Source organism: Clupea harengus, unplaced genomic scaffold (genome assembly GCF_900700415.2).
Source record: "Clupea harengus unplaced genomic scaffold, Ch_v2.0.2, whole genome shotgun sequence".
Taxonomy (NCBI): Eukaryota; Metazoa; Chordata; class Actinopteri; order Clupeiformes; family Clupeidae; genus Clupea; species Clupea harengus.
The window spans coordinates 22,858-50,650 of NW_024879683.1; the positions used below are offsets into that span (position 1 = coordinate 22,858).

General features: G+C 43.4%; 1 protein-coding gene across 2 annotated transcripts in view; it reads right to left on the bottom strand.

The window, feature by feature from the left end:
* Window positions 1-138: 138 nt before the first annotated feature.
* LOC122129843 (connector enhancer of kinase suppressor of ras 3-like) overlaps window positions 139-27,793 on the bottom strand; it is a 45,196-nt gene continuing 17,541 nt past the window's right edge. The window contains exons 3-25 of one of the 2 annotated variants that reach the window (XM_042704578.1): window positions 27,266-27,468; window positions 26,100-26,187; window positions 22,006-22,047; window positions 19,845-19,964; window positions 19,454-19,513; window positions 17,819-17,887; window positions 17,557-17,709; window positions 16,284-16,402; window positions 15,638-15,822; window positions 14,878-14,964; window positions 14,348-14,604; window positions 11,755-11,792; window positions 9,837-9,870; window positions 5,412-5,465; window positions 5,028-5,067; window positions 4,611-4,780; window positions 4,200-4,273; window positions 3,677-3,748; window positions 3,285-3,352; window positions 3,012-3,136; window positions 2,348-2,681; window positions 1,073-1,263; window positions 139-910 (exon numbers count right to left, since the gene is read on the bottom strand). In XM_042704578.1, coding sequence (XP_042560512.1) covers window positions 686-910; window positions 1,073-1,263; window positions 2,348-2,681; window positions 3,012-3,136; window positions 3,285-3,352; window positions 3,677-3,748; window positions 4,200-4,273; window positions 4,611-4,780; window positions 5,028-5,067; window positions 5,412-5,465; window positions 9,837-9,870; window positions 11,755-11,792; window positions 14,348-14,604; window positions 14,878-14,964; window positions 15,638-15,822; window positions 16,284-16,402; window positions 17,557-17,709; window positions 17,819-17,887; window positions 19,454-19,513; window positions 19,845-19,964; window positions 22,006-22,047; window positions 26,100-26,187; window positions 27,266-27,468 — 2,808 coding nt within the window. In that variant the 3' untranslated portion in view covers window positions 139-685. The remainder of the gene's footprint in view (window positions 911-1,072; window positions 1,264-2,347; window positions 2,682-3,011; window positions 3,137-3,284; window positions 3,353-3,676; window positions 3,749-4,199; window positions 4,274-4,610; window positions 4,781-5,027; window positions 5,068-5,411; window positions 5,466-9,836; window positions 9,871-11,754; window positions 11,793-14,347; window positions 14,605-14,877; window positions 14,965-15,637; window positions 15,823-16,283; window positions 16,403-17,556; window positions 17,710-17,818; window positions 17,888-19,453; window positions 19,514-19,844; window positions 19,965-22,005; window positions 22,048-26,099; window positions 26,188-27,265; window positions 27,469-27,793) is intronic. The other variant, XM_042704579.1, reaches the window with a different exon arrangement.

The window sequence follows — 27,793 nt, forward strand, 5'->3', positions numbered from 1 at the left end:
ATCTAAAACGGCGAGAAAATGTATTCTCGGTCTGGGCTGAAAATTATGTAGACATACTCGTAATTATCACATCAATGACAAGCTATGAATGAAATACTTAGATACAAGCTATGTCACAAATCAGGCATACATTACATCTACTCTAAAAAGTGGACCAATTTTATTAAGCACGCCCTAAGCATCTCCAAACATATACAACATCAAAACAATATTGAACACCTGTACATACTTAATAACAAAAACTATATACACATATACTTACAATGCTACAAACTACACAGGGTTTAGCCAAATAAAATCATTTAGGTCATACCATTTATCATCATGTATGTATAATTTAGAGCAATACATGGTTAAAATCGTCATTGCATCATTTATATTCTACACACGCAGTACAAAAATGTAGAAATAAAATGATAAAATGACAATGGACTTACATAAAAATGTTCATGGCATTCATACTCTTGGCATTAGTTAAAATTAGGCATAAAGGTATTGATGCAGGTGATGTAGACACAGGTCAGTCTCACAGCAAAGCATTAACAGTCTAGAACAATTAAGAACAGACCACAGTTTTAGAGTCTGTATTTTCAGAGGTCCTTCAATTTAGTTTGACAGTTGTGCATAAGTGGTTATGAATATCTCTGACTTCAGAGTCCATTTGGCTGTGGGGACTGAGAGTTGTCTATATGCTGGTCTCCGTGTAAGGCCCAGCGATGGCTGCTTCTGCTGTTGCTGCTGCTCCCGTTTCTGCAACAGGAGGTTCTGGGATTTCCCCAAGCAAGTTGTGACGCATACAGATCTCCTGCAAGAGCACTGTGTTGGACTCCTTCCAATCCCGAAATTTGCCGGCAGAAAGAGATGGGTCGGAGAGCACCTGATCCAGTGTAAGCAGATCCGCTTCCTTAGCCTACATCAAATAGAGAAATAGGGAGGAGGGCTCTGTTAATAGCTGTGACGAGATTTCTAGCATTCTCTGTCACAAATTAAAAAACAAAATATATAACTAATTATATATAAATGAATGTACATAAACACAAAACATCTCATTGTTTAAATGATTTATACCAACCTTCAAAGTGCTATTTAAAGTTCTGACGAGATGTAACTTCTCATTGACTGCATGGTTTTTGCATCTTTTTATGAATGATGCTCTGAATTCCCTCTTAGTTGATGGTTTGCGTTCACCAGTTGGAGACAGACTGGCCCGTTTCAGGTCGATGTAGAGTCTTTCCATCTCATCACCTGCATCTTCTAGGCCATCTGTGAATGAAAGTGGAAAGATTTTTGTAATTTTTTTAGTTACACATAGAATGTTAAATTCCTTGTGTTACTGATTGGCGACCAATTCTCTCACTGTCGCATGCAAGTGCTCATAGTCAGCAACCTAACCAATATAACAACTGCCCAACCATAGATCCTGCACAGAAGGATGCAACAACAACGCACAACTAGCTGGAGACAGCCGCAACACGCTCTGCATGTTGTACCCGGGATCTGTAAAGTGTTGTAGACACCACATGACTGCCCAACCAGAAAACCTGAGCAGCAGGATACAACAACTTCAACAAAGCTGCCTTGGTGAGCATTACGCTGGGGTTTTCAATCAGGCACTTTCATTCATCAGTGTTTTATTGAATTAGGCACACAACACCTCCAGAAGGCTCAACATTGGTGTCTGGTGTCCCAGACCCACCCCTCACCCAAACTCATGATGGGTTAGAACACATGCCACTACCGGAGACAACAACAAATACACATCAAGATACACCTTGAAAAGAGTTCACGTATCTCAGTTTTAGTTCAGGTTGATCCACGACCCGTGGTACTCTGTGAGCACCTCTGCCAAAACACTGGATGCCGCATACTTAAGCTTCTTCCTTTTATGTATAATGTGTATATGTAATATGTCCTCAATCACATCTTCAAAGGGAATTGTCAACTCAATAAAGTAAACAATGCGCTCACACTCAGAATACAACATCATGGAACTTGAAGTTAGCAATCAGCCAGCAATCTCCAATCCGTCGCTTTGCTCCATTTGCCAGTCCGTCTTGTAGGTGCCTTTTCTGCCCCTCTTACATAAAAGAAATCCTACTGTCCCTGTCATTAACCTGAAAAGCGTTAACCTCCACTTGTTTATTCTCAAACAAACAAGCAAATTACTTTAAAACCTGATTATGTCTCCACGTGCAGCCACCCCGGGTCAGGCTAGTTTAAATCTAAACAAAATATTTTTTAACGAAAAAAGAAAATGTGGAAAAGTGAAAAGACAAATGGCATCCTCTGGTCAGAATTCTTCTTCCAGCCTTCTATAACACACTCACTCACTCACTCACTCACTCACTTATTTGGCTGGATTCAGCTGGTGCTGCCAGTTCCTCAAATCTCAAAAGGGCCTCTGCCTTGTCTGCACAGGCCGAATGGTCTTCAGAGAAGACAGGGTCTTCACGGGGCATCAGAGGTTCCTCCACCGGGGGGCTCTGCACATGAACCTGCACAGAACAGACCACTGTATCTCTGGCAGGGAGGCAGGAATGGGACACAAGGTCTAGCCAGGACTGGCGGTGCTTGGCCAGTGAGGAGGCAGAGCTGTGTGAGGTCATAGTGCTGACAGGTGACGACAGAGTGCCGGTGGCTTCACTGGGAGGAGATGAAGAGTAGGGAGGTGGGAGTGTGCCCTATAGACAGAAGGTGCATATCAGTTAGAAATGTATAACTATTTTGCTGTACATCATACCAAACTAATCTTACATCAAGACACAGCTGGTTACTCAAACAGGCAGTTAGTCAGATATTTGTACATTAGAGCATTACTAACTTCAATACTCAATAATAAATGAACGGAATGACACTAAATTTAACACAAACCATTTTTTTTTTACAAAAACATCAAAATGAAATAAAACCTACAGGAAACAACACGCTCAACTTGTAAGTAGATGTGGATAGTTAAATAAATGGGCTTAATCTTAATTTTCTAGAACAGAACTACACGTGATTCCACTGACCTGTGGTCCACTGTCAGGTTGTCCGTCAATAAGCAAGGTGTCCCGCGTCATCTGCTTTGAGTATGGGGGTGGTGGGGCCTCTGTGGACTCCGTCTCCTCATGGTCACTTGCCTCACTATAGCACTCTGGTCAAGACAAAAAAATACACACATAAACACAGTACACACACACACACACGCACAGTGAGGAAGAAAGAATGAGTATTAGTGTTGAGTGAATGAGAGGTTTACAGATAAACCTTATTTGTCATAAATTCATCACACATGGACTTACCTGCTGCGTGTGCCTCTGTAGGCTCGTACTCATACTGAATGGAAGCTAGCCCAAGCTTATTTAGCCACCTACAAGGACCACATAAAACAAGACTTGTCAACTTTCAGAAAACACAAAGAATGCGAAGTTTACATTCACAGTTTGTTTCTAAAGAACATTGGAAAGATATCCATCTTTGTGCAGCACAGATTTGTATTTCAACGTCCAAATATATTGGAAAAACTGCTGAACAAAGAGTACATTAAAAAAAACTAAAAGGTTGTGTCCTCAAAAAGTGAAACAGAGCTGAATCCTGCAGTTATCTACTTGACACAGTTTTCATTTTCACTGTTGATCCCTGTCTCCTGACCTTTGCACCCTTCCTCCCTGTCTCTTGACCTTTGCACCCTTACCTGTTCATGTCCTCCAGGCTCTCCGCTGCAAAGTAGAATATCATGACTTGTGGGTGACAGGCTTTGATGGCACTGCAAGAGCAACAGAAGAATGGAGGCGAAGACATGAAGGTTAGTAAGGATACACGCAACACAACGTCATATTCTCTTTTGTTAGTAAATGAAAAATGCCAAATTTTGCTATCAAGAACCAAGCCACTGTGGGACACTACGCAAAGACTCTGTGACATGGCACTGTACTTTCAAGACGACCTCAGATTTTACAACATTTAACAACAAACATAAGTGACTGAGAGTAGGTCAGATTTGACCAAATCCTCAAAAGTTTCACTTCCATAATAGACAGTTGCAACTTGTTTTTGTGGCCCGTCACATCAAGGCACCAGTCTGGCTGTCTACTCTACATAAGGGGGGTGTGCATGTGAAACAGACATGGTAGGAACAGTCAGCGCTAGAATGGAAACTCAAAATGCCTTGTGGTCACCGGCCACATGCCATACAGCAGGAAATGCAAATCACTTACTATTTTTTCTTGCACTCTATTGCTCTGTCAATCATGAAGTCCTTCAAGTTTATGTATCCTTCTGCCTTTTCTGCCTGAAAAATGAAAACAACACAAAAACCTTTAAAATTAAAGACTGTTTTTTTAGTAATTGATTAGTATCTGAAATATTTACCACAATATCTAAAACTAATTTTGCACTGGCATAATATTTTCATTTTTGGGACATTTTAACAGAAGTAAAGACACGACTATGAGTAAGAATTTGTGTAAATGGGGCTGATTCATATTGAAATGTATGAGTAAGCCTCGAAGCAGAGTGGCAGAACAGGTTATGTCACAGTGACCTTCCAATATGCCAATTCAGCAACAGAAGCAGGAACTGCAGCAGGGAGTGACAGTGTGACTCAGTGACTGTCTGCTGTGACTCACCGTATCACTGGAGTACCAGTATAATGAGGTCTTCTTCAGGATGAACCAATACTTCTTCCACTTCATTCCCAGAAAGCCCTTCCCCTCCTTCTTCCTGTAGAGCCAGCCTTGATGATCTGCATGCCCCAGCTCTTTCACAGATACCCTCCTTCTGCTCATGTTCACATTACCTAAGATTGGAATCACACACACACACACACACACACACACACACACACACACACACACACACACACACACACACACACATTGTGTTTGGTTATAAACTTACACGTCATATCGAAGAAACCACAATAATGTTCAAATAATGACCTTCAATTTGTGCATCACAGTATGCAGCGCTTAAGTTATCATTGTTGCAGTAATCCATACAATTAATATCTCAGCAACAACTGAAAGCAGAAGTCTGATTCCTACCTGCTCGAGTCTTTTTCTTTGATTTGGGCCTGAGTGACACCTGTTGAGAGGGAAGGAGAGGGAAAGGGAGAGAACGATCACAGCACATTCAATGACCAATGGCTCCTACAACCCTTAAGCAGGACTACATGAACCCACCCATATCATTTTAAACTGATTCCTACTTACTTTAATACTAAAAGATAAAAAGTCAAAAGCTCTTGAACACCCACACCACACACATAAACCTTCTCAAACAAGGTCACATAAATGTTCAGGAGAAAATACAGTCTTTGTGAAAACAGCTCAAAAAGCTTGAAAAACACCCTGGATAACCTTTGCTAGTGATATATGATGGGTGATATGAATGGACATGCATTTGTAGATGTTTGTTCTGGAACTTACAGGGTTGTATTCATCAGCAGCCATAGGAGGGGCAACAGAAATTGGAAAAGATGCCTACAAGTAAAAAGCAAAAGGTCAAAAAGGGCCATGGCAGATCCGAAACACTCATAAGCAGAAAGACAGACATCGTATTGTCACTTGGTAAAGTTGTTCGAGGTTTGTAACCGCTATAAGGGGAAGTGATGTTACAGACGATAAGAGAGCATTTCTTAAATTCTCCTGAGACCGAGTAACACAGCATCAACATGATCATCATTTCATATGTGTCATGAGAACAGACACATCCAACAGAGCATCACTGACGACAGCATATGACAGAGATAACCTGAATCATTTCCCGTCTCTGACAAAACCTCATAAGAAGGGGAAAAAACAGTTCTCCATGCAACAGTTCTCCATGATCGTGCATCTGATTACTTTCAAATGGCACACAATCTAGAAAACTATGCAAACTAATCTTAAAAACTGCCCTTAAAATCAAGACCTTATTCACAGTAAAAAACTTGTCAAAACCATCAAGGGATTACTCAATATCCTTTTTAAGTATCAGTTCCTCTTTGTAGGAAACTCAACAGACCACAGCAGTTGTTAAGGACAGATAGTTAAGGACAACTCATATTTAACATTCATCATTTTCTTAAATAAATGGCCTCTCAGACAGCCAGCTACACCAGTATTCATTCTTGTAGGGCAGAACATTACACTGAATATTTCCGTTCTAAAGAATAAGAAACAGTCTGTTCACACATTTAACAGAAGATTTTTTAGAAGTTCTCCAACGAAGGGAAGTCATGATTTATGACACCAAACTATTAAAGAGTAAACTAAAATGGTAGACGAAAACACAAATACCACTTTGAAAAGTGGATATTTCCTCTCTTCAGCTATGCTTTTCCCCATAGAGTGACGGCTGCACAAGCCTAATCTGTCGATTTGAGTATGATCTAGAGGTATATGAATCACGCACCTGCTTCGACAGTCCAAAACCTGACAGATATGCCGCAGCGTTTACAACTCGAGCTCCATTCAGACTGGCCGGGGTCGGTAATTAGAGTCATTGAACACTACTTATCCGAAACATTGAGGAACGGTCTGTCATTATTGCACAACAGAGTTTAGTCAGTTTCCGGTAAAATTGGTAGCTGATACAGACGCCTCATCACTCGAACCTCTGCGGATGTCCGATTAATTTAATAGAGTTATCATTCAAAGACCTCTGACTAAAAAATTATTTTGTTGACTGACAGTCGCGTGAACAGCCACCAACTTAGGCTATGAGTATGCGTGTGGTAATGTCCGCACCATCTGAGAAAGAGGAACAACTTCTGTGCAGTTATTTCAACTGTTGAATCCAAGAGCACAAGGCTGCATGTATCTCACTGCAATACAATGTAACGACTGCAATTCCAATATCGACAATATGCTTGACAAAATACAGAATTCTACAGTGACTGCAAAAAAAACTATATTTTTGTAAAAAGCAACGCTAAATCTATTTTAGTGACAACATGTGTGGCTCAATCAACTATTTACAATTTTGGGACAAATGGCAATGGAAGTCATCGTGATTTTTTTTTTATAGCAGGAGTAGACTATAGTGACCACAAGATGTCGCCGTCGTATCTTAAGTAGGTGTACTTTTTCAGGGCTTTACATTCTGAGTAGTGGGATGTTGGGTAACTTACAAGTGGCGTAGTATTGCACACCGTCAACTATATCTGCAGGTCACTACAGCAGTGTCTGGCAAAACCATTAGTAGAAGGGGAAAGCGGAAATGTAGAATCCTACAGTCTCACTTGAGCCCTCTGAGATGAAAGGCATGCATGTTGGGCTGGTAACAGCATTCACTCAAGGTGAATTAGCAGCTGCAACTGTAAGATGTATGTGTCTTGACACTGACAGTGTTTTGTGTTTGCTGAGGGAAGCTGCAATCCCTGTGAGATATTAGCTACCCCTCTCCTTATGCTTGTCAGCCTGTCATATCTCCCATGCTGCTGCTTAGAGATGTGTTAGATGCTTTCTAATGTCAACCCAGGGCCCAGTAGAAAGACATCCATCTTCCCTTTATTAGGAACACTATACTAATACTGTGTAGGGCCTTGATTTCTCAGAACAGCCTCAATTCTTCGTGGCATGGATTCCACAAGATGTTGGAAACATTCCTTTGAGATTCTGCTCCCATTCTATCACACAGGTGTTCTATTGGATTCCGATCTTGTGACTGGGAAGGCTGAGGACTGAAGGGCATTGAACTCACTGTCATGTTCATAAGACCAGTTAGAGATGACTTTGGCTTTGTGACATGGCGCATTATCATGCTGAAAGTAGCCATCAGAGGATTGGTCAATCGTAGCCATGAAGAGATGCACATCGTCTTCTACAATACTCAAAAAACTCTTTCAAGCGGTGATTAATTAATGTGTACATTTTTGCAGTCTTCAAGTGTCTGGTTTTGGTGAGCCTGTGCCCACTGCCTCAGCCTCAGCTCTCTGTTCTTGGCTGACAGAAGTGGAACCCGTCGTGGTCCTCTGCTGCTGTAGCCCATCCGCCTCGAGGCTCGACGTGTTGAGCATCCCGAGATGCTTGTCTGCGCTCCACAATTGTACAGTGTGTGGGAGTGCTTATCTGAGTTACGGTAGCTTTTCTGTCAGTCTGGCCATTCTCTGTTGACCTCTCTCTAATCAACAAGGCATTTCCGTCTGCAGAATTGGCACTCACTGGCTGTTTCGTTGTTTTTCGCACCATTCTGAATACACTCTAGAGACTGTTGTCCCAGGAGATCAGCAGTTACAGATATACTCAAACAAGCCCGTCTGCCACCAACAATCATGCCACGGTTGAAATCACAGAGAGGACATTTTTCCCCATTCTGATGGTTGATTTACATTAACTGAAGCTCCTGACCCGTATCTGCACGCTTTTATGCATGGCTCTGCGACACGATTGGCTGATTAGATATTGCATAAATAAGTAAGCATACAGGTCTTCCTAATAAATTGCTCAATGTGTAACACTAGTCTATTTGCAGTATCCTTGAATTGTATCGGTGTCAGATATGGGATACAGTGTCCTGTGAATGCTTCAGTCTTTCATGTGGGCCAACACAACTCCAGGTTGCCTGCTTCATGGGAACGTGGATTGGTCACACCATTGTGGCTCAAAATCTCCAATAGCCTCCCATGCTGGGAACTGTCACAGCAGTTAACTAAATATCCCCCTGGGTCAGACTCAGGATCTCTGGGGCACAAAGTGGCCATTCTTTCACAAGACTCTTTGCCAACGCTTAGTCTGGTGGCGGTATCAGGTTCTACTGTTCTGCACCGTACAGACAAATTAAGTGAGAATGGCACTGGCAATCTCTCAATTGTTGTTTGATGGCAATTGCTGTGTTACTTGACACAACTTCCGTGTGGGTAAGAGAGGATTAAGCATCTTACTATCAGTTTACTCTTAATGGTAGTTAGTGCTTAGTTAGGATCTTACAGTGGGCTTCTCGAATGCTTTCTACCAAGACATCTATAGGACATATGATATTAACAACTCAATCCCAAAATAACGTGCTGTTTGTCATATGGTTTCTTTTAACAACAGCTGAATCAAGTAAACAAATGCTCAGTCATGACGCCATCTTAATTGCTGTTCATTCGTTCATATATAGTCAGGTCTGACATCACAAGACAGTGGCATGAGGCACAGCACCTGCAGGTATATCTGATGTGTAAACTCCCAATGTCTCGTCCAAGGTTCGATTTCAACTCAGTATCTGTGTGAGGCATTGATAGGCAAAGATGTCTACCACGGCAGGGAGGATAGGGTGGGGTAGGTGTGGGAATATGATCCACCGAGACTCAGATACTGAACGTTGAGTTGTAGGTCAGGTAATCTGATGCCTGCATCTGGCATGGAGCCGCTCCTCTTTGAAGGCCAGGCTGAGCTGACACACTGGGCAGGACTTGGGTTCTTACCAGCTCCAGTACCAGTACATACACTATGGGTGTAGCCAGTATATTAATCAAGAAGCCCAAAAAGTTCTTATGCTAAAGATTGTGCATGCTTATTTGACATTTTAACACGTACGTCGTATTTAGCATATGTGGAATCAAATGTAGATGTGGATTGATAAATACAGAATGGATTGAACTGCAGTTAGAAATTAGCATTAACATAATAGCCCCGAACACCAACAGCATTATTTTCTCTCTAATCTGCCGTACATGATGTTTCATACACTGTGGTCAGTGTGAGTGAGGTCAGTGCTGCTGGGTAGCTTTTCCTATTTTGTTTAAAGGTGTTTAAACTATTCCTCCCTTCTCCATTACTACATATGTAGACATCACTGACTGATCCAATCATTGATATGCAGTTTCTTTAAAGGCATTGCAAGATGGTGTGATGTGAGGTTTAGGGTAGAACAGGTGCTCTTACTGCTTGAGAAAAGGACCACGAGCGTTGGTTGTATCTGTGAAAGAGAAAGGGGAACAGAGAGAGATGAGAGAGGAAACAAAAAGGAACATTAGGCCCCGTTTACATTTAAGGTTTCAACACAAAACCTGATGAGTGAGTGACTGAGTGAGTGAGTGAGTGAGTGAGTGAGTGACTGAGTGATAACAGTCAGTTAGAACTCATGTCTGATTACAAAGTTGTGCTTACACCCAAACATACCGAGCCTGGGGGCCACTTAAATATACATCACCCCCAACCAAAGAGGGACTAATCACCCAGTCACAGACTATGTGTGGTCAAACAAACCTGCCCAAATGACATACATGGCATACATATGGAAGGAATTCCCCAAGGCAGTCACTATGGTACTTCATCCAAGTACCAATACAGCTCACCACAATGTGCCGTTTCAGTCCAACAGATAGGGAGTGTGGCTCATGCAAGGGCATTATCTCTCTCCCAGAGTTATAGTCAATTAGGCAAACACCCAGATGCAGTCAGTTAAAGTACATGTATAACCTGAACTTAAAATACACACGGGGCCACTGATACAAAAACTAGGGAGTCACCCTGCAATTTGGGCGAATAAAAAAGCTCCTTGGTTTTCCTTATTTTCCTGTTTGTCAATTCTATATTTTACCCCTGGGAACTCCATACTCACTACTGTCTGATCTGTGGATATTCCATAGGAAAGGTCACAAAACAACTACAACGTGTAACTGTCAGAATATACAGTATACACATCGATTATGGACCAGCTGAGTGCCATCTTCAGTGATTTCCATGCAGTTATTAATCCAATAAGGCTTCCCATTTCTTTGATCCAGTAGAGATGAGGTTGATCCACATACATGTAATCAAACACTTACCTTCCTATGCTAAATATCGCAATATGCTAATGAACTCTAGTGTTAATAGAACAATATAGGGCTCATGTAAATGGAGGCTGGTGATTTAGAATAGCTAGTAATAGTATATTAGCCAGGACGCGCTGTGAACATGAAAGAAACGCTCAAAAGAATGAGTGATTCTAGCATTGTCAACCAAAACTCCTTTCTTATCTTAAAACTCCTCACATAGATCAGTTAATCCTGGCCTGAAATAAAACAGTGGACAATATCTCAGAGCTCAGTGTAATGGTCCCAAGCCTTATCTCCCTGTCTTATTAGGAGTGTGACTGACGAGTGGAGTGGAGCGCAGGCCTTTAAATAGCAGCCAAAGCAGAGAAGAGGGGCGGATTACTCATCAATCACACCCGTAATGAGGGGAGTCACACCCCCTCCAGCCGTGTGAAAGGCCCACAGGCTCAGACCTTGGCTGTACATGGCTCGCCTCTCCTCTTACCTCTCAGTCAGGTTTAATCAGTAAGCTGGAATGACCCCCACACACACACACACACACACACACGGCTCTACACTCGCTCTGAGTCTTTGGCAGATCAGGGAGCATTTCACAGAGGGGTCGTGGCCATGATTTGTGTCCTACTCTCTCCGAGATCTGTGACCTGCCGGGATAATTTTCTCCTGTTGTTTCACATGCTGCCTTTGTCTGTAACCCGAAACCTTGGATTAAAAGAGCACTGTGTGTGCGATGTCTGCTAAGCGTGCTTCATCAGAATTGTCTGCTACACCCTGTTGTCTGTCTGGGGCCCAAAGGGCGCCATGATGTCAGCCCCAAGCTGCCTGCGGCAACTTCATGTGAATGACAAACTGAGCTGCCCATCCACTTCCCTGCATTCCTGCTAAAGAAAAGCCACCACATTCCTGGCATGTGACACCATCAATTAGGAGAGACTAAATCCCTCACGACTTGTCAAAACCTCCCTGCCCAGAGATGAGCGACGGCCATAGGGGAAAGTGATAGGCAACGTTTAGTGTAGAGGCACTGACAGACTACCCACCTGTCGATGAAGCCCTGGCTGGAATTCCAGTCCGACACCTAAAGCAGAACATGAACACACGTTAACATTCCCTGATCTGCCATGTTGTTCTTTTGATCTGTGTAGGGTGGATGAGTGTTGTACTTAGGAAGGCTTCAGCGATGTACCCCCAACATGACAGTGCAACTATTCACCCAATATGGTTGGAATAAAACTGCCTATTGTGTAGAATTGCCTATTGCTGAGCCCTACACGTGCTTAATAGAAAAAATATAATTAATTTATTGTAAATATACAACTGGTCTGTAAACCAAGGCGTGAAAAAAAGACTTCCTTCCACAATATTCTGTGGGAACTAGCATAGAAAGCTGATCAGCATGGATGTGTGAGGAGTTACACTAGTGTGTTGATGACAGCTTTCACACTCCTGTTGTTGTTCCGGTGCACGGACTTGTGTCATTGGTAAGTGTGTGCTATCACCGCAGACTCCAGTCCATCGGTTTGCAATCATGCAGACATTGTATTCCAATCCCAGTCATTCACAAGCAACAATATAGGCATGCACTGAATACAACATTCAAAAGGAAAGTCAGTAGAACAAGAGGTGGCTACTCATGAACAAACTAGAGTGAGGCCCAGTGCCTGAAACGGCTACATCTTTAAAGGAAAATTAAGCTTCCATCACACAACGACTTTCACATTTCCAGGTGTTTGGCTTTTGTTAGTGTTGAAAGGCCAAGCAAAGCAGGTTAGACACACTCAGTTAATTCATCCAGTAATAAGAACTTAGAGGTTAGACAGTCCTGCAGACAAAGCACATGCGAGTCAGGGCATGACAGGAGAAGAGAGTGCCAGGAGGGAAGGCGAGAAAGAAGAGTTGGGAGGGGAAATAATGCTGAAAGGTGCATTATGTGTCTTTGTCATCTCGGTTTGGAAATCAAATGTGACCATGCATCCGATTTGTTTCATTGTGTTGAATAGATCAAAGATTGTTTTTGAAATTGATCTGTGGTCTTAAGCAACTTGTGACTGGGAAAGATATTAAACTGATCATCAACTTGCCAAAGCCCTAATTTAAGACGTCTAGAATTTTCCAAGAGATTCCTTCAAACCAAGTCATTAAATATCAGAACTATACTGTATGTAAAGGGTAGGAATAAAATATCCAAGAAGTCTTCACGGGGATGTTTTTCCTGGTCCATCAGAGTCAGTTAATAGGCTTTTTATGTGCATGAACATCCGAGGGAGTGTTCATCTCAGCACTTCGGAAATCCTGTTCCTGATAACCCCTCTTTGAGATCAGAGTTCATTAACCCCAGGTAAGCATACTTCCTTTAAATGTTCGTTCTAGCATATCTTCTAAACAAACGGCATTCCGAACACATTGATTGCATTCCAGCTCCTTATTATTATTTTTATTATTATTATTATTATTATTTTCAAAATAATTATGACTATAATGATAACAATGCCACAAGGCTTATTTGTTAGGTTGCAATGAAAAAAGACAATACAAAACAGTAATACAATGATCTGCACCTTTAATAAACTATTCACAAATTACAAAAAAATGCAGTTAAAGTACAATGGATTGTTACAGTTTTTGACATATAGCATTTAATACTGTTAAACAATTCCTATTCTGTGACCCTTGACATGGAAAATCCACAGCACTAGGATATGTTGTCTGTTAAGCATCCAAATCAGATATTCAAGGGGACCTTTAATCTAAGTGTTCTCTAAGTAACACCTGATAAAATGTCTGCGTGCCTTCCGGCTGTCAATAAAGAATCATATATCCAAGCACAACATCATTTGAAAACACAGGAGCATAAGACTGTGCACACCCTGAAGCCCAGAGCCAATCATTCTGTCACATTGTGACCTGTATGCATAACAGCTCTTTATTCCCAACATGGGCGGGCATTGGAGAACACCAGCCACTGTTCTGAATGCATAGCTTGTGAAGATGCTAAAATAAGCAGATGCATTTTTGAACAACAGCAATAGCAAAGTCACAACACATTAGAATAGTGACTTGATTTAAACATATGCATAAGCATTTAGGAGTCCTCTTGAACACTTGTTTCTTGTTTACACTGCTTTACTGAGGTAACTGAAGGAGCACACGAAATGGAGAAAAAAAAAACTAAAAACTTTGGCAAGTGAGAATTCAGAACAAATGATAACGGAAGGTTCTAAGTGGTTTTCATGCTGAAATGTCTTAGTAGTTACAAAATACCGCTTAACCAACAAACCAAAACTGACCTGCAAACACTACGAACTATCAAAAGCAATCAGTTCTGCGAACCATAGCACCTCTATAAAGTTTATTTTTTTCTTTAGTTTGTGCTGGTGAAAAATCCCAACTTGATGCATTTTCACATTTCACTTTGAAATGGTCCAGAAAAGCGTTGGAGTTAGCAAGTTAGCAGGCTGGGGAATGGAGACGTTCAGGGGGGGGTAAAAAAAGTGAGAAAAAGACAGAGAAAAAGATAGAAAGACACCAGTATAAACAGCTGGACAAAGGCACTGCGCGGACAGACAAGGGAGCCCGGGGACAAGGAAGCGAAGGTCAGTGAGTCAATAGCTTAAGCCGTGTGATCCAACTGACCAGTAGCGAAGGCTCCGCAGGCGGCCGTTTGGGTGTGGACGACATGGGGGCCTTTTTGGACAGGTCCTCCTGGTAAGGGATTGTAGCGCTGTTGTGAAGGTCAACGTTGACGAGGTAACGGCTGCTGCGGATGTGGTCGATGCCGCGGACCGGCGTTCGGTCACCATTGGATCTGTATGTCAACCCGCCGGCAGGGCTCTCCTCAGCAATGGTTGGGATTCGCTCATTGCTCAGGTATCTGTACAAGAGCTCTTCCCCTGTGGAGGACAGAACATTACAGCACATTCAGAATCTGCTGGAAACACAATCCTTTCCTAGCCCCTTCTAAAAGGGTAGAGAGTGAACTTATTTGAACTGCTAAGATACTAAAACTAGTTTGAGACTGTGCACTTGACACATTTCTGTGAAGTGAATCATCAAGCACAACATGGCCCAGAAGACATGGGTCTGTTTGTGATGTTGTCAAGTTGCTAACTAAATTGTTGTCTATTGAGTTGGTGTTGTTTAACCATTTTGTTTACGCAAGGTACCTTTCTTGCCTTGTGGCCATGGCTTAGCGTAGCCTTCCTTCACACTGAGGCAGGTGTCCACAGGCATGGAGAGAGGGCGGGGTTTACCTGGAACAGGGATTCATGGTTAGAAATACATTTTCCAGCAAAAAAACGATTCATTGAAATTAACTTCAGTAATTCAAATCATGTAATCATGTAAATTATGACATCTGAACTCTTAATGTATGATCTTGCTTGAACATTTAGAAGAAAGTCTTCAAGGGGATCACAGAGTTTAATGGCAGCTCAGTTAAAGCATTGGGACATTAAATTCAATGGCGTTTTATATCTGTCCCAGTCAGCCAGTACACGCACTTCAAAGGCTGTTTACTGCTAGTCACCAGTCTTCACAGCCCGTGTGGGTTTCATATTCCTTTCACCTCCACATTAGCGCTATTACAAGCTCAAGAACCGGGGAGTTTTCACTGTGTGCATAAATCAATCTGCAGTGACACGCTTATCTCAGATGTCACTCCCGAATAGCTACCATCCATCTTAATAATTGGGCTTGCTTACAAGCCAGCAACCACAAGAAGACATATCTGTTGGAATATTTATGTATTATTCGTCTGCCCCATTATGTTATAGGTCCATACCTAGCCTATGTTTATGTTATGTTTGCACATAGGAGAAAGTGACTCCTTTGTCGATGCATTTATTCCCTCACAACAACTCATGGGTAAAGCTAAAGCTATCTACAATGTGTCGATCATGTGTACTTCTTGGCTTTTGGCCTTACTGCGTGAGGTGGTGCGCTCTCTCAATCGCGGCTGTATGACGTTGGCTTCCACTGGGTAGACGTTCAGTTTGTCGTAGTCAGCGATGGTGAATCGTCTGCGGTTCTCCAGGTCAAGGAACGAGTTGGGTGATTCGGAACCCTTCACAATCTTGTGAACGCTGGCGAAGGTGCTGTTCCTCATATCACTAAAGGGCACAGACAGGCGAAAACAACAGTGAGTCAGTGTAAAGGCACCAGATGTGAGTCAAGCTCCGTGTCAATCATTAACCGTCAGCTGTGATGGATGATTAGATCAAATTTTGGAATTGAGATTCCAAACATTTAGAGACCAGCGTAGACAAGCACACCAATACAAAGAGATAAACAGAGAGATAGGATTGAGATAGAGGAGGGGTGAGAGGGAGGTCACACAGTGAGTGAGTAAACCAGAGAGATGGAGACTTTTCCTGAGTCCAGAATCGACACGAACATTGCATAACCACTGTGGTGCTAGCAGGGCAGAGAAGCAGAACAGAATGTGCTGTGGTTTTGACTGTCTAGGGTGAAGGAGGGGCCATGAAGAGAGGCTGTGAGGGCGCCGAGCTTCAGACTCTTTTGCCTAAAGCCCCAAGACTGGCCAGGGAGAATACAGGCTCATTTTGCTCACCGTGGCGTATAGGGAACTGATGGTGGTGGCGGGATGTACAGGTCCAGGATGGCAGGCTTCCTGGTGCAGAGCTCTGCTGTGTTGCTGGGAGACTGGGCTTTGGTCGGGGAGTGGGTGTTCTGTGAAAGGGAATGTAAACATTCAGCAAACATCCATCTATTTGGCACCTCCTAAGCATGTCGAACGCACATCTACTAAGCCCAGCTCTTCCAGTGTTTTTTTTCCCCCCACTGCCGCATTACAAACCCCTGTGTTGTAATGTCACAGGTTCTCCACCGCCTGGCACTCGGCCAGTGCCACAGACACATGTCTGATTCATCGTGTGTGATCTACCACTGCTTGGCAGCTAGTTAACCTCAGAGATTTGCCACCTTGATTTCCAGACACCGTGTTCAAACAATTACACAGACAAGCCCAGATCGGCCCATTTGTAATAAGAGGGTCCTTTTGTTTGAGGGAAATACGGAGATGGCTTGATCAAATTCAGTCTTCCCAGAGTGTACACAAGCACCTGAGGGCCGATGCATGGCTGCTAGCCAGCCGGGCGAGCGAGCTTGATTACAAGGGCCTTTTGTTTGTTGAGGATCCCATTCAAAACCAGGGAGTTGGGACAGAACAGCTCTGACAGCCTAATTTCCCCAATGAACACTGCTTCTGATCTGGATTAGCATTACATAAATGTCTGAATACAGGAATTTGGGAGCCTTGATTATGTTTTTTTTTAACAAAAGGTGTGAGTGTTGTTTGACCCTCTTTTGAGAGGGTTGGTCTAAGCTACTCAATGAGATTGAAATCGATTTAAGCAATTTCATTTAATACCTGTTGTCAAAGATTTTTTTGGATGCTAAGAACGGCACACATTTCACCCTATAGTGTGCAGCTAAGGAAACTAACTGTGAGGACAACAATGTGTGTTCTCCATTGGGAAAGGCACTGTTGTGTCAATCATTAGAGATCTAGTCATCACCACAGGCTCCAGCTGAATGACATCACAGTACATTTTGTGGTATACTCTGGTATTGTGGAGAAGAATGACAGCATTGTTCCCAACTTGTGCAATGAGCTAATATGACGAGAAGCAGGCCTGCCATCTGAGAATCAAGTCACACACAAAAAAGAAAACCGTTGTCCCCAATGACCATCTAGTTGTCCGAATGGCAATTCTCCATTCTGTACCTAACATACCGGTACATTCCATTCCTAGTTACTGTGCCAGTCATCCTCAAACAGATTACTCTAGAGATTTCAAATCATGACAGAATGTGAAGCAGACCCGCACTTGAGACATTGGAGGTTTCCAGCGCATGTTCTTGAGGGGGGCAGGGGTGAATCCGGAGGTGCCTGTGGGTCTCTTCTTTAGCATCAGTGCCACACCTTTGGGATCTTCCCTGAGCTTGGCCACCAAGTTCTTCAACTGCCAACCAACCTGGACAACAGAGCCAAATCATACTTGATAAAGAGACAGAATAGTCTAGAATAGCATAGAGTCTAGAACAGAATGCAATCCCCTACCACTTATCCAAGGGACTCCTTACCACTGTCTGATGGTTGACTTGGATCACCTCATCACCTGCATGTATCTTTCGGGTCATATCAGCAGGAGACTAATAACAGGAAAAGAAAAAAAAGAAGAAGAAAAAAAAAGGATATTAGTCCCTAAATTCTCAGCAAAATACAGCAAGCCATACCTGCACAACATAGACAGGGAAAGCTTCTTTGAGGCTGTTTGAGACACAGGACTTAGTGTTTGTTAGCATTCTCCCTCCTCTTATCTGTGCATTAAGAGGGGTTGACATGAAGCAGACCATACCAAGACCAAACCAAACCATAAAGAATAAACCCGAGATTAGAATGAAACATACTGAGCAGCTCTGGTTTTTGAACAGATGAAAATGTCAGTGTGATTAATTGCTAGCGATTCGTCATAAACTGAACCCAAATTCCTGAGTGGAGACATGGGAATCTGTTGGAGAGTTGGAACACTAGAACTGCCTGCTTATGGCGTAACACACCTAAGAGGCACTGCAGGCAACTAAAGGTTCTTAATGAGTCCCTCGTTCCCCACATAAAGTAAAGGAGGGCGCGGGGGCTGATGTGCTAGCAAACACACAGAGCTGGCAGGCCAGAGATGGAGGGATGGAGACGTGACCCACAATTAGCCCCCCGTCTCCCCCCGTCTCCCCCCCAGAGCTGTTGGCAGGAGCAGAACACGGTTTACAGACATTTGTCTTTGCTTACAGATGGAAAGTGAACGGGGGAAACGTAAAATAACTCCAAACAGGAAAGTAAAAAGACAGAGAAGAGCTGATCATCTCAAATGCTTTTATCATCTTTGGTAACTGATCGGTTCACCATTAGGAAATCAATAATGGTAACCGTGTCTTTTTTTTATTCACTGCCTAAATAAAGAATATATTGTATACACACACACACACACACAACAAAGTGTCAGTGCTATCTACATCTGTAGTAAACTATACATGTATTTCCATGCAAAGCATATCATTGTAAATCTCTTTTCAGGCAAAACCATATTTGCCAACATGCAAATCTGGCACCAACTGAATTCAACCGTATTGTTTTTTGTTCATCCTATAGAAAGCTGGTTATCATCTCCCCACAGTCAGGCAAGAAGGCAGTGTGATCATGGTCTACTGCTGGCTTCAAAGACCATCTGCTCTTTCCTCATTTTCACTCATTTTCCAGTATGCCATATTTCCTCTTTCTTCTCTGTTGATCAGTGGCATTGGTCGCCAAATATAGTGACAGGATTCTATAAAATACATCACTTTTGCAATGACCCATCCTTTATCTCTGCCAATCTACTCTCTTGTATATGAGAACATTTCAACAACTAATTGAGTGTATGCGTTATAGCAGCTTTTTCCTTGGCTGAAATGGCTTTACATAAGTCACCAGAGAAAGCGGATGGGAGTGTGGGCGGCTGTGTGGGTAGGTGTGCGAGTGTATTTGTGTGAGTGCGAGTGTCAGAAGGCGGTCTTGTGGTCTCATCAGACACACTCTGAAATCAAAGCCGGTCAGATCGTTCAATACGGTGCCTGGTGACGACAGGGCCACTGGGGCTGCTCTGGTTAAATGTATCATCTCGGCACTCGGAGATCCCGGGTGGGCGCTCCGAGCCCCTGTCTACGTCCGCCCGTCTTACTCACATGCTCCGTGGTGCCGGTGATGACGTGAAGGCCGTCGTAGGTGGACTTGATGTACATGCCCTGGAGGAGGAGAGGAGAGGAGAGGAGAGGAGAGGAGTGAGTGTCAGTCTGACAGCACTGTGCTGTAAATAAGACTCAAAGGAGAGGAAACACCAGGCTTTACAACCACCAGGCGGGCAGAGGCAACGATACAACACAGCTATTAATACAACACTCCCGCCACAAACGGAGCAAGGCAAATTGGAGTTTGGGAGGACCGTGTTTAACACAAAACTGATGTTTTCAGATGGATGGATATCAGCTAGAGTGTGTCTGGATTGTTTACCATGGTCTCCTGCCAACATGAATGCACATCATTATAGATGATGAAGTTCATAGCTTAGTGTCTCACCAGGCCCTCTCCAGGCTTAATGTTGTTCAGCTGGACCTCGTCCAGGCAAGCTGATTGGCACATCAGGGGGTCAGAGGTGGTCCTTACAGTCTGGTCACAGATCGTGTTCAACACCTTTGACTGCAGGTGAGAGAAGAGAAAAACCACACATTGGTCAGTAGACCAAACAGAACAGACACACTACAAGCAATTCTTCACTGTGAGCTGTAGATTCACACACACACACACACATACACTGTATTTTTGGCCATATTGTTTTTTTAATGACAACCAGACATTCAATACATTTACTGCATTTCATTCTGTATCCTAATTGGCCTATGACTCAGTTATACACAGGGAAAGAAGATGGTAAATTCCTTGTGCTATTAGTTGGCGACCTCCCACAGCGGCCACACCTCTCTGTAACATGCAAGTACTCATACCCGACACACCTGTAAGTACTAGAACACAGCAGGGTGCACTACAACCAACATACCCATATTTAATTATACTTAACGACAACAACAAGATGCCTTCATGAGCATTTCATTGGGGTTGTCAAATGGGCACCTTCCTTTGTCCGTGTTTCATTGAATTAGGCCCACAGAAGACTCAACAGACTCACGCCACTCCATACTCACGATGTGTTAGAAGTTAAAACACATGCCACTACCAGAGACAACAACAAATACACCTCAGGTTGCACCTCAGCATAACTCAGAGACTTCCCCACAACCAACCACAAACACACAATATAGTGAGGCTTCATTAACTAAACTACACTAAAATATTTTGAATTCTTGTTGACAAAAAAAAACTGACTAAAATTAAGAGTGTTTTTAAATTACTAAATGTGACTGCAAATTCATTTGGATTTTCATCTAAGAGACTAGGACTAAATGTAGAGCTGTCAGAATGAACACTGCATTAGATGGTCCGAGGGTGTTACAAAGGGTAGCAAAGACTAGCGGGAAAATCCCCATCCCCCTCATTATTAAGGCCAATCACACCACTTTGTCATCATTAGTGGGGGCCGTTGGGTGACGTGAGCCCAAGAAAGAGGCTTTTCTTCTCCCCCCCTTGCTTGTAGCAAGAACCCAAAACAAACGCAAGCACACAAGACACAAAGAAGGACTGACTGACGCACACAAGCACAGACACAAACTTGTACGCTCACACAGATGTTAAAACAACGTCATTCAATTTACACACAAACGCAAAGCATTCAACTCAAAAGGTATACAACAAACCGAGAGAGACACACACAAACACACCCATACCACTGAAGCACCACTAAAGCAAACTAGTTTACAAACCAAGAGACACACACAAACACACCACTGAAGCACCACTAAAGCAAACTAGTTTACAAACCAAAAGACACACACGAACACAAACACACCACTAAAGCAAACTAGTTTACAAACCAAAAGACACACACAAACACAACACTAAAGCAAACTAGTTTATCCTCAATTGAATTTTCTGCTGACTGCACAAATACACTAACAGCTCACAAGAGGGAGGAGGGGGGACGTGCCAACAACACTGACCACAATGAAAACACCATTTCTCAGCTCTGCAGAGCAGTGGACCTGCTCTGCCATTACGTCTGCAGCTCTGCACACACAAAAAACGCTGCAGAGAAAAGGTGCAGGGGCAGCGCAGTCTGTCCTGCCATGTGTGCGGTTGCTATGGTGTTCACCAGGGGTGTCTGGGAAAACAGGAAGCCCACTGTCATGGACCGGCGGGGGATGGGGCGGTCTGGAGAGTGTCACCCAACAGGAAGTGCTGATGGATGGGAATAGGCAAATCAATCCGTCCGCCTCTACCAGTGGCCCCCGTCTGAAGCTCTTTTTCAGACTGATGAAGTGGGGGAGGGTTGCTGAGAGCACGGTCACTCAATCTCCCTGTACATGGATTAGCAATTTCCCTTGGAAATGTACTAACACCTCCTCACGGCTTCCTCTATTGCCTGGACTTGTGCCAAGAATTCTCACAGGGAATGAAGGGTAAAAGACATCTGGCCCTAAGTGCAGAGTTCAGTCCACTCAAGGATTCTGTTTCTGATGGGTGTGTGTGTGTGTGTGTGTGTGTGTGTGTGTGTGTGTGTGTGTGTGCTGAAGTTAAGACCGTCAGTGAGTGAGTGTTTAATGAATATTTCTGAAAGAGTACTTACAACTTCCAGAATCTTCTCCTCCATATCGAAGACAGAGCAGTCCTGTGAAACAGACAACACTGTGAGACTGCAATCACCACTGCACAAACATTAACAACAAACAGAGCAAAGAAAGTCATCTAAATAAGAACGCAATAGGAAAATACCAAGGTCAGATGTGATATACGAGGAAAATGATGTAATTAAACATCCAAATATAGTGCTGCGGGACAAGAGGAGGTGCCTTAAATCAACAGTTTGCAGATTTGAATTACATCTCCGTGTCAGCGTTGGGACAAGATAATTGCATCATACTGTGCGGGGTTGCGCTAAACAACAGGGATAGACCAGCAAACAGGCTCAGCATTCAGAAGCTGGGATCTAAAAGCAGGAGGCCAAGCAGGAGTCATCTCAGCCCCATGTTTTAAAAGGCAATGGAGAGAAGGCTGCAGGTCTGTGAGCACTGCAGCCATTCTCAAAGCTGAAGGGGAGGACTGGAAAACAAGGGGGTCCTCTGGCGAGACTGATTTCACATTTGCTTGGCTGTGTGGGAATCATGGCTTGCTAGGGCTGGCAGCTGGGGCTGGATATTAAGTGTCCATCAGGGGTAACTGCTGTGTCAGCCTAGAGAGAGGGCAGAGAGGGGGACCCCCCTTCGACCAATGGCTACAGGTGGGACTGATCATTCACAGCTGCAAGAACACAGCTGAATGGGTGGCGTGCGTGTGTGTGCGTGCGCGTGCGCGTGTGTGTGTGTGTGTGTGTGTGCGTGTGTGTGTATGCATACACATTAAATATATGTGTCCATTTTGTCTACAAGTATTTGTGTGTGTGTGTGTATGTATTTCGTAAGGATGTGTCGGAGTACATTTTGAACGTGTATATTTGTGTGTGTCGTCCACGTGCTGGCCAAGTCTGTGTATTGTGGTTAAAGTCTGTGTGCAAGTATCAGATGAATGGACTACTTCATGTGCGTGAGTGTTCGCATGTGTTGAGAACAGACGGCCCACAGCACGTCACCCACGCCGGGAATGTAAAGACGACACCTGTCCCCCCACCATCAGCCGAGGCTGTGACCGTGTGGGAGAGTTAGCCCAAATCCACAGCGCTGGGTTCACGGACAGTAACCCAATCCCTTTTGCCTGTGAATGAAGGGCTCTCAAGTTCAAGTGCGATCTATCCACAGTTGCATCGGAGGCTTTCAGCTCTTCAGCTCAAGCGTGAAACTGGATAGAATCAGATCCTGATGGGTGGATTGAGGTCATTAGTTTGGAAAAATAAATTCAGCTCACAGAGAAAAAAAAAGTTGAAAACAAATAGATATGTTCTAATGGTGTTTAAAAGTCGGTTTAAACTTTTAATTACGGTCCCTCAGTGGTATTCAATGTAAACATGAAAAGAATGTTAATTTGTTTATGTTCTTTGCCAAAATGAGTACGGGCCACAAAGGCATGCCTGTTTGCCCCACGTGAGTCTATTGTATGAGTGATGGACACAGCAGGGGAGGTTCTGTGGTTCCGTGCCTGTAACCTGCTCTTGACCTACTCATGGAGAGATAAGAGAGATCGAGATCTGGTTTGAGTATGAATGAACTGACCAAGTGAACCACAAGTCAGAATTAGCTGCCGTGGACATGAAGTTACATTCCTCTTGCATTGCATAGACTTTGTTTAACTGGTTTATGTGTTTTTCAAATGTGGATCGTGAATATTTTAATTGGTTCATATCACTCGTGCTTTTGTCTGTAGGCAAAAAGAACAAACTAGAAAAACATGTATTCATACTCATTTCTGGATCCAATACAAAGTTTTCCAAAATGATTTTCCAAAAGGGGGTGGAAAGAAATGTGGGTTTTTGGAGGGAATGTGGCGTACATTCCATCACATTAAACAGCAAATCATTCTATATTTAGAAAATGACAGAGTGAATAACATATTCCTCAATGATTTCAACTTGAGAGTACTGTGCAATCCCGAGACAAAACAAAGCAAATACTGCTGGTCTGTTCCACATCAAAACATCCTCTTAATTAAATATCACCGCCATCCTCGAGTTGGTTTGTCAGTATTTACCACATCCTCAAAATAACATTTTGGCATTTCTACATCTTTCTGTGCCACAGTGCTGTTCCCTCAAACCTATGATCATAGTGAGCCAACGCTAGAAAGATCCAAAGCGAGAAGGACATGTAAACACAGAATGGAGAAGCAGAACCATCCCGGAGGTGCTCGTGTCAACACACACCAGCTGATAGGGATCAGATGATGCTGCCGATTGCCGTCTTTGATTTGAAACTAGAGACAAATTGTCCTGCCAAGTGATGAAGTGGCAGACCGGGAGGGGGAGAGACAGAGAGACAGAGAGAGAGAGAGAGAGAGAGAGAGAGAGGAGGGGGAAAGAGAGAGAGAGAGAGAGAGACAGAGAGAGAGAGAGAGAGAGAGAGAGAGAGAGAGAGGAGGGGGAAAGAGAGAGAGAGAGACAGAGAGAGAGAGACAGAGAGAGAGAGAGAGAGAGAGAGAGAGAGAGAGAAAGAAAGAGAGAGAGAGAGAGAGTGGGGGGCTGTTGCAAACCAACTGAGCCAATGTTGTTGTTCAGCTTGGGGGGCAGTAAGCTGAAGCTCCAAAGCCTTGCCATCACAAATCGAATCCCCTCATTACATGCTCTGTACAATAACCGCATGTGTTTCGCCCTCAGCAATATCTCAACCTCCCCCCCACCCCCCCTCTGAAATCTCTATATATAGCTAAATAAGCGCTCACCCTCTAGACCAAGTGAGAGAATGTCTATTGCTGCTATTGTGTCCACACACATTTCTTTTGTGACAGTGCAGCACATTGATTGGTCATGCTAAGAGCTTATTCTTCATTAAGTATCCATGAAGGCTCACGAGGTCCACACAGACCACAAACATCCTGGCCGGAGAACAGAGACGGCAGGCAGTGGTTTAACACCGCTCACCCGTGGCCTTATTACTGGGAAGCCAAGAGTTCCAGTAGTCACGGTTTGTGATGTGAACTTGAAACACACAAACTACCTGCTCATCCTATCCCTTAAAATGGCCTTTGGTTCCAATATTTCTTCTTATAACACTTTCAGACTTAGCGGTAAACTATTCACCCTGCTGAAAGTGCACATCTGAATGGGGCCTTACAATAGTAAGGGGGGGGAGGGTCCATGTCTTCTACTTTGAGGGAGCACCACGGCTTCCTACTAGGCTCGGGGTTATAGAGGTCTAGCGAGAACCCACAGGTTTCAAGGCTGAGGTTGAACAGAAACGTTTCACTTCAAAGGACAGGACACTGCAGGGCATTAACACCCTGACCTTCTCCGACTAACACAGTAGAACATTTCCCCTATCTCGCTCGAGTTCCCCATTCCTCGATGCGCACAATCCATTCCTTCCCAACAAGGCTAAGGCTTCTCTCCAACTCAGAAGCCATTCAACAAGAGTGCCAAGACTGAGATTCTTCCTCCTCTGTTTGAAAAATGAAGCCAAAAAGGATGGGCCAAAAAGGATGTCTCATCACTAACAATTAACTAGCACAAGCTAATACAAAAAGTCATAGTCAGTTTTGTCCTGTGTGAAATGAATTTCATGTTTATTTAAAATAATCCCTGTTTGCTAAGGTAAAGCATGATTTGGGGTACTTTATGGCAATATTCATAGACCTGCCACTGAAGAATGGAGCACCTTCATCTCTTTGGAGCAATTGTGGTAATGAAAGCACAAAGAAGCGAGCCTCCTGTGGGGAACATCTTGCAGGAGTGAAACTGGATCCACATGGCGTAGAGGAGGATGAGGCTGAAGAATGCTGGCAGCCACCTTTTAAAGGCCTGAGGTTTGTTTTAATGAAACTGTAAACTTGCAGTCTGCGACGGCTACACCAAGGGGTTCCCCTCATTAGCCAGAAACCGAGATCCCAAAAGAACCACAACACTCATGTTGCCATATGTTAACACGGCCCACCTCGGGCTCCACATCATGTCCATGGCCTGTGCAAACCCTGAATGATCTTTCAGTACATAAAGAACAACCTCGGGACAGATTTAACATTAGGGGAATATGGGTCTTTTACTGAGAGTTTTAATATATAGCACGGTAAAAGATGACTGACCTGTTGAACTGTGGTAGTGAGCTCCAGGCAAAGCTGAATGATCTTGTTCTTGGTGGCTGTGAAGTCGCTGATTCCTGTCAGGGGCGTCCTTCAGATGGATAGTGGAGCGAGCGGAGGAGTAATGGGGGAGGGAGACGAGAAGAAAAGAGGAAAGACATGGGGAGACAGCAGGGGGAGAGCAGGAAGAAAAAAAGACAAAAAAATGGTTTTACTTTTGTTGGAGTGTTCCCACAATATTCATCTCCCAGGCTGCACACTGACGGTATTTCAAAATAGTGAATGGGCAATCAATCACACACAGGGACAACACAGTGACGTTAGGCTGCTTCTAGGGGCTAATGCAGCAGACGCACACAATAGCATCGTCAGCCTCCAGCCTAATCACAGCACGTCTGGAGTTCACAGGGTTTGAGGTCACAGGGGGAAGAAAAAAAAAAAGGGAGTTTCCATGTCAACTTCCCACAAATCTGTCTGCCACAAAAAAGTTGTCAATTCCTCCTCTGCTTAACCATGAAACAATCACCAAATGTGATGGGAGAAGCTATCAAGCTTGAATTGATGGCATGAAGTCAAGCTGGTAAAATATCACTGAAGGACAGTATGGTTTCATCAGTCCTACAATATGATTAGTCTGAGACAGGCCTCTGCAAGGTCCTCCTCTTTAAACCATAGTAATGAAAACCAAACTCCCAGAAGTTCACATGAGCATAATACATTCTACAGATATTATTTCTGTTGAGTGATGCCCTCAGTTAATATGGGAAGTTCTGGACATTGACCAGACCAAATGAGAGTACGGAAACCAACCAGACTAGATCTAGTTTCATTCATTTGCCCTTGAAACATTTATGGAAAAGAACTCTCAAGGGTAAAGACCGAAAGGACTTAAAATAGTGTTCCTGCTGGGTTTGTCTGCAAGCATTTAGGAACCTGTGTTTCTGAGTGAAACAGATCCCTCAAAGTCATAAGAGGATTCTGTGAATGTTATGGCTCCAGTGAGTGGAAGAGGTTATAGTTTTTATCAGCTGGCTCAAATGGTTATTCCATGATGAACATATAATTCTGGGGCTGAACTGCATTATTTTGTCCAGATGCCACAACTGGCACGCATGCAGTGTACCATTAGATTTTGTGGTTCTGATGGGAAGGCTGACATCACACCATACCTGTCCAACCAGGCCAAGAGGCTCTTGGCAGCGCCGATGAGCTCCACCACAGAGGTGAGGAACTCGTTGGGGGGCTTGCGGGAGTTGTTGCCGTCATATGTGGGGCTTTTGCGCCGCTCAGACGTTCCCATGTGGAGGTTGTTGGACGCTGCCCTCATTCGTACGACCAGATTCTTCAGGTTATCGGTCTCCACACCATAGTTCTAAGAAAAGCACATAAAAAAGATAAATAGTTAAAGAGTGAATACACCCTATGAACAACATCTATTGGACATCACAATGGAAGAGAAACCGTTCTGTTATATTTAAGCCAAACTGCCACACATAAAAGTAAAAAAAATACCTATTCAGTGCAACAATTATATTGAATATACAGCCAACATTTTTTAAACAAAGTGTTATCCATTATAGTGTTCGTGATCGACACTTATTGAAACTTCTACAAACAATATTAGTTAAATAGTTAAATATTAGAACTCTTCTAAAGTTTGAGATATTCAAGTCATAAATTCAAAATGTAAGAACACA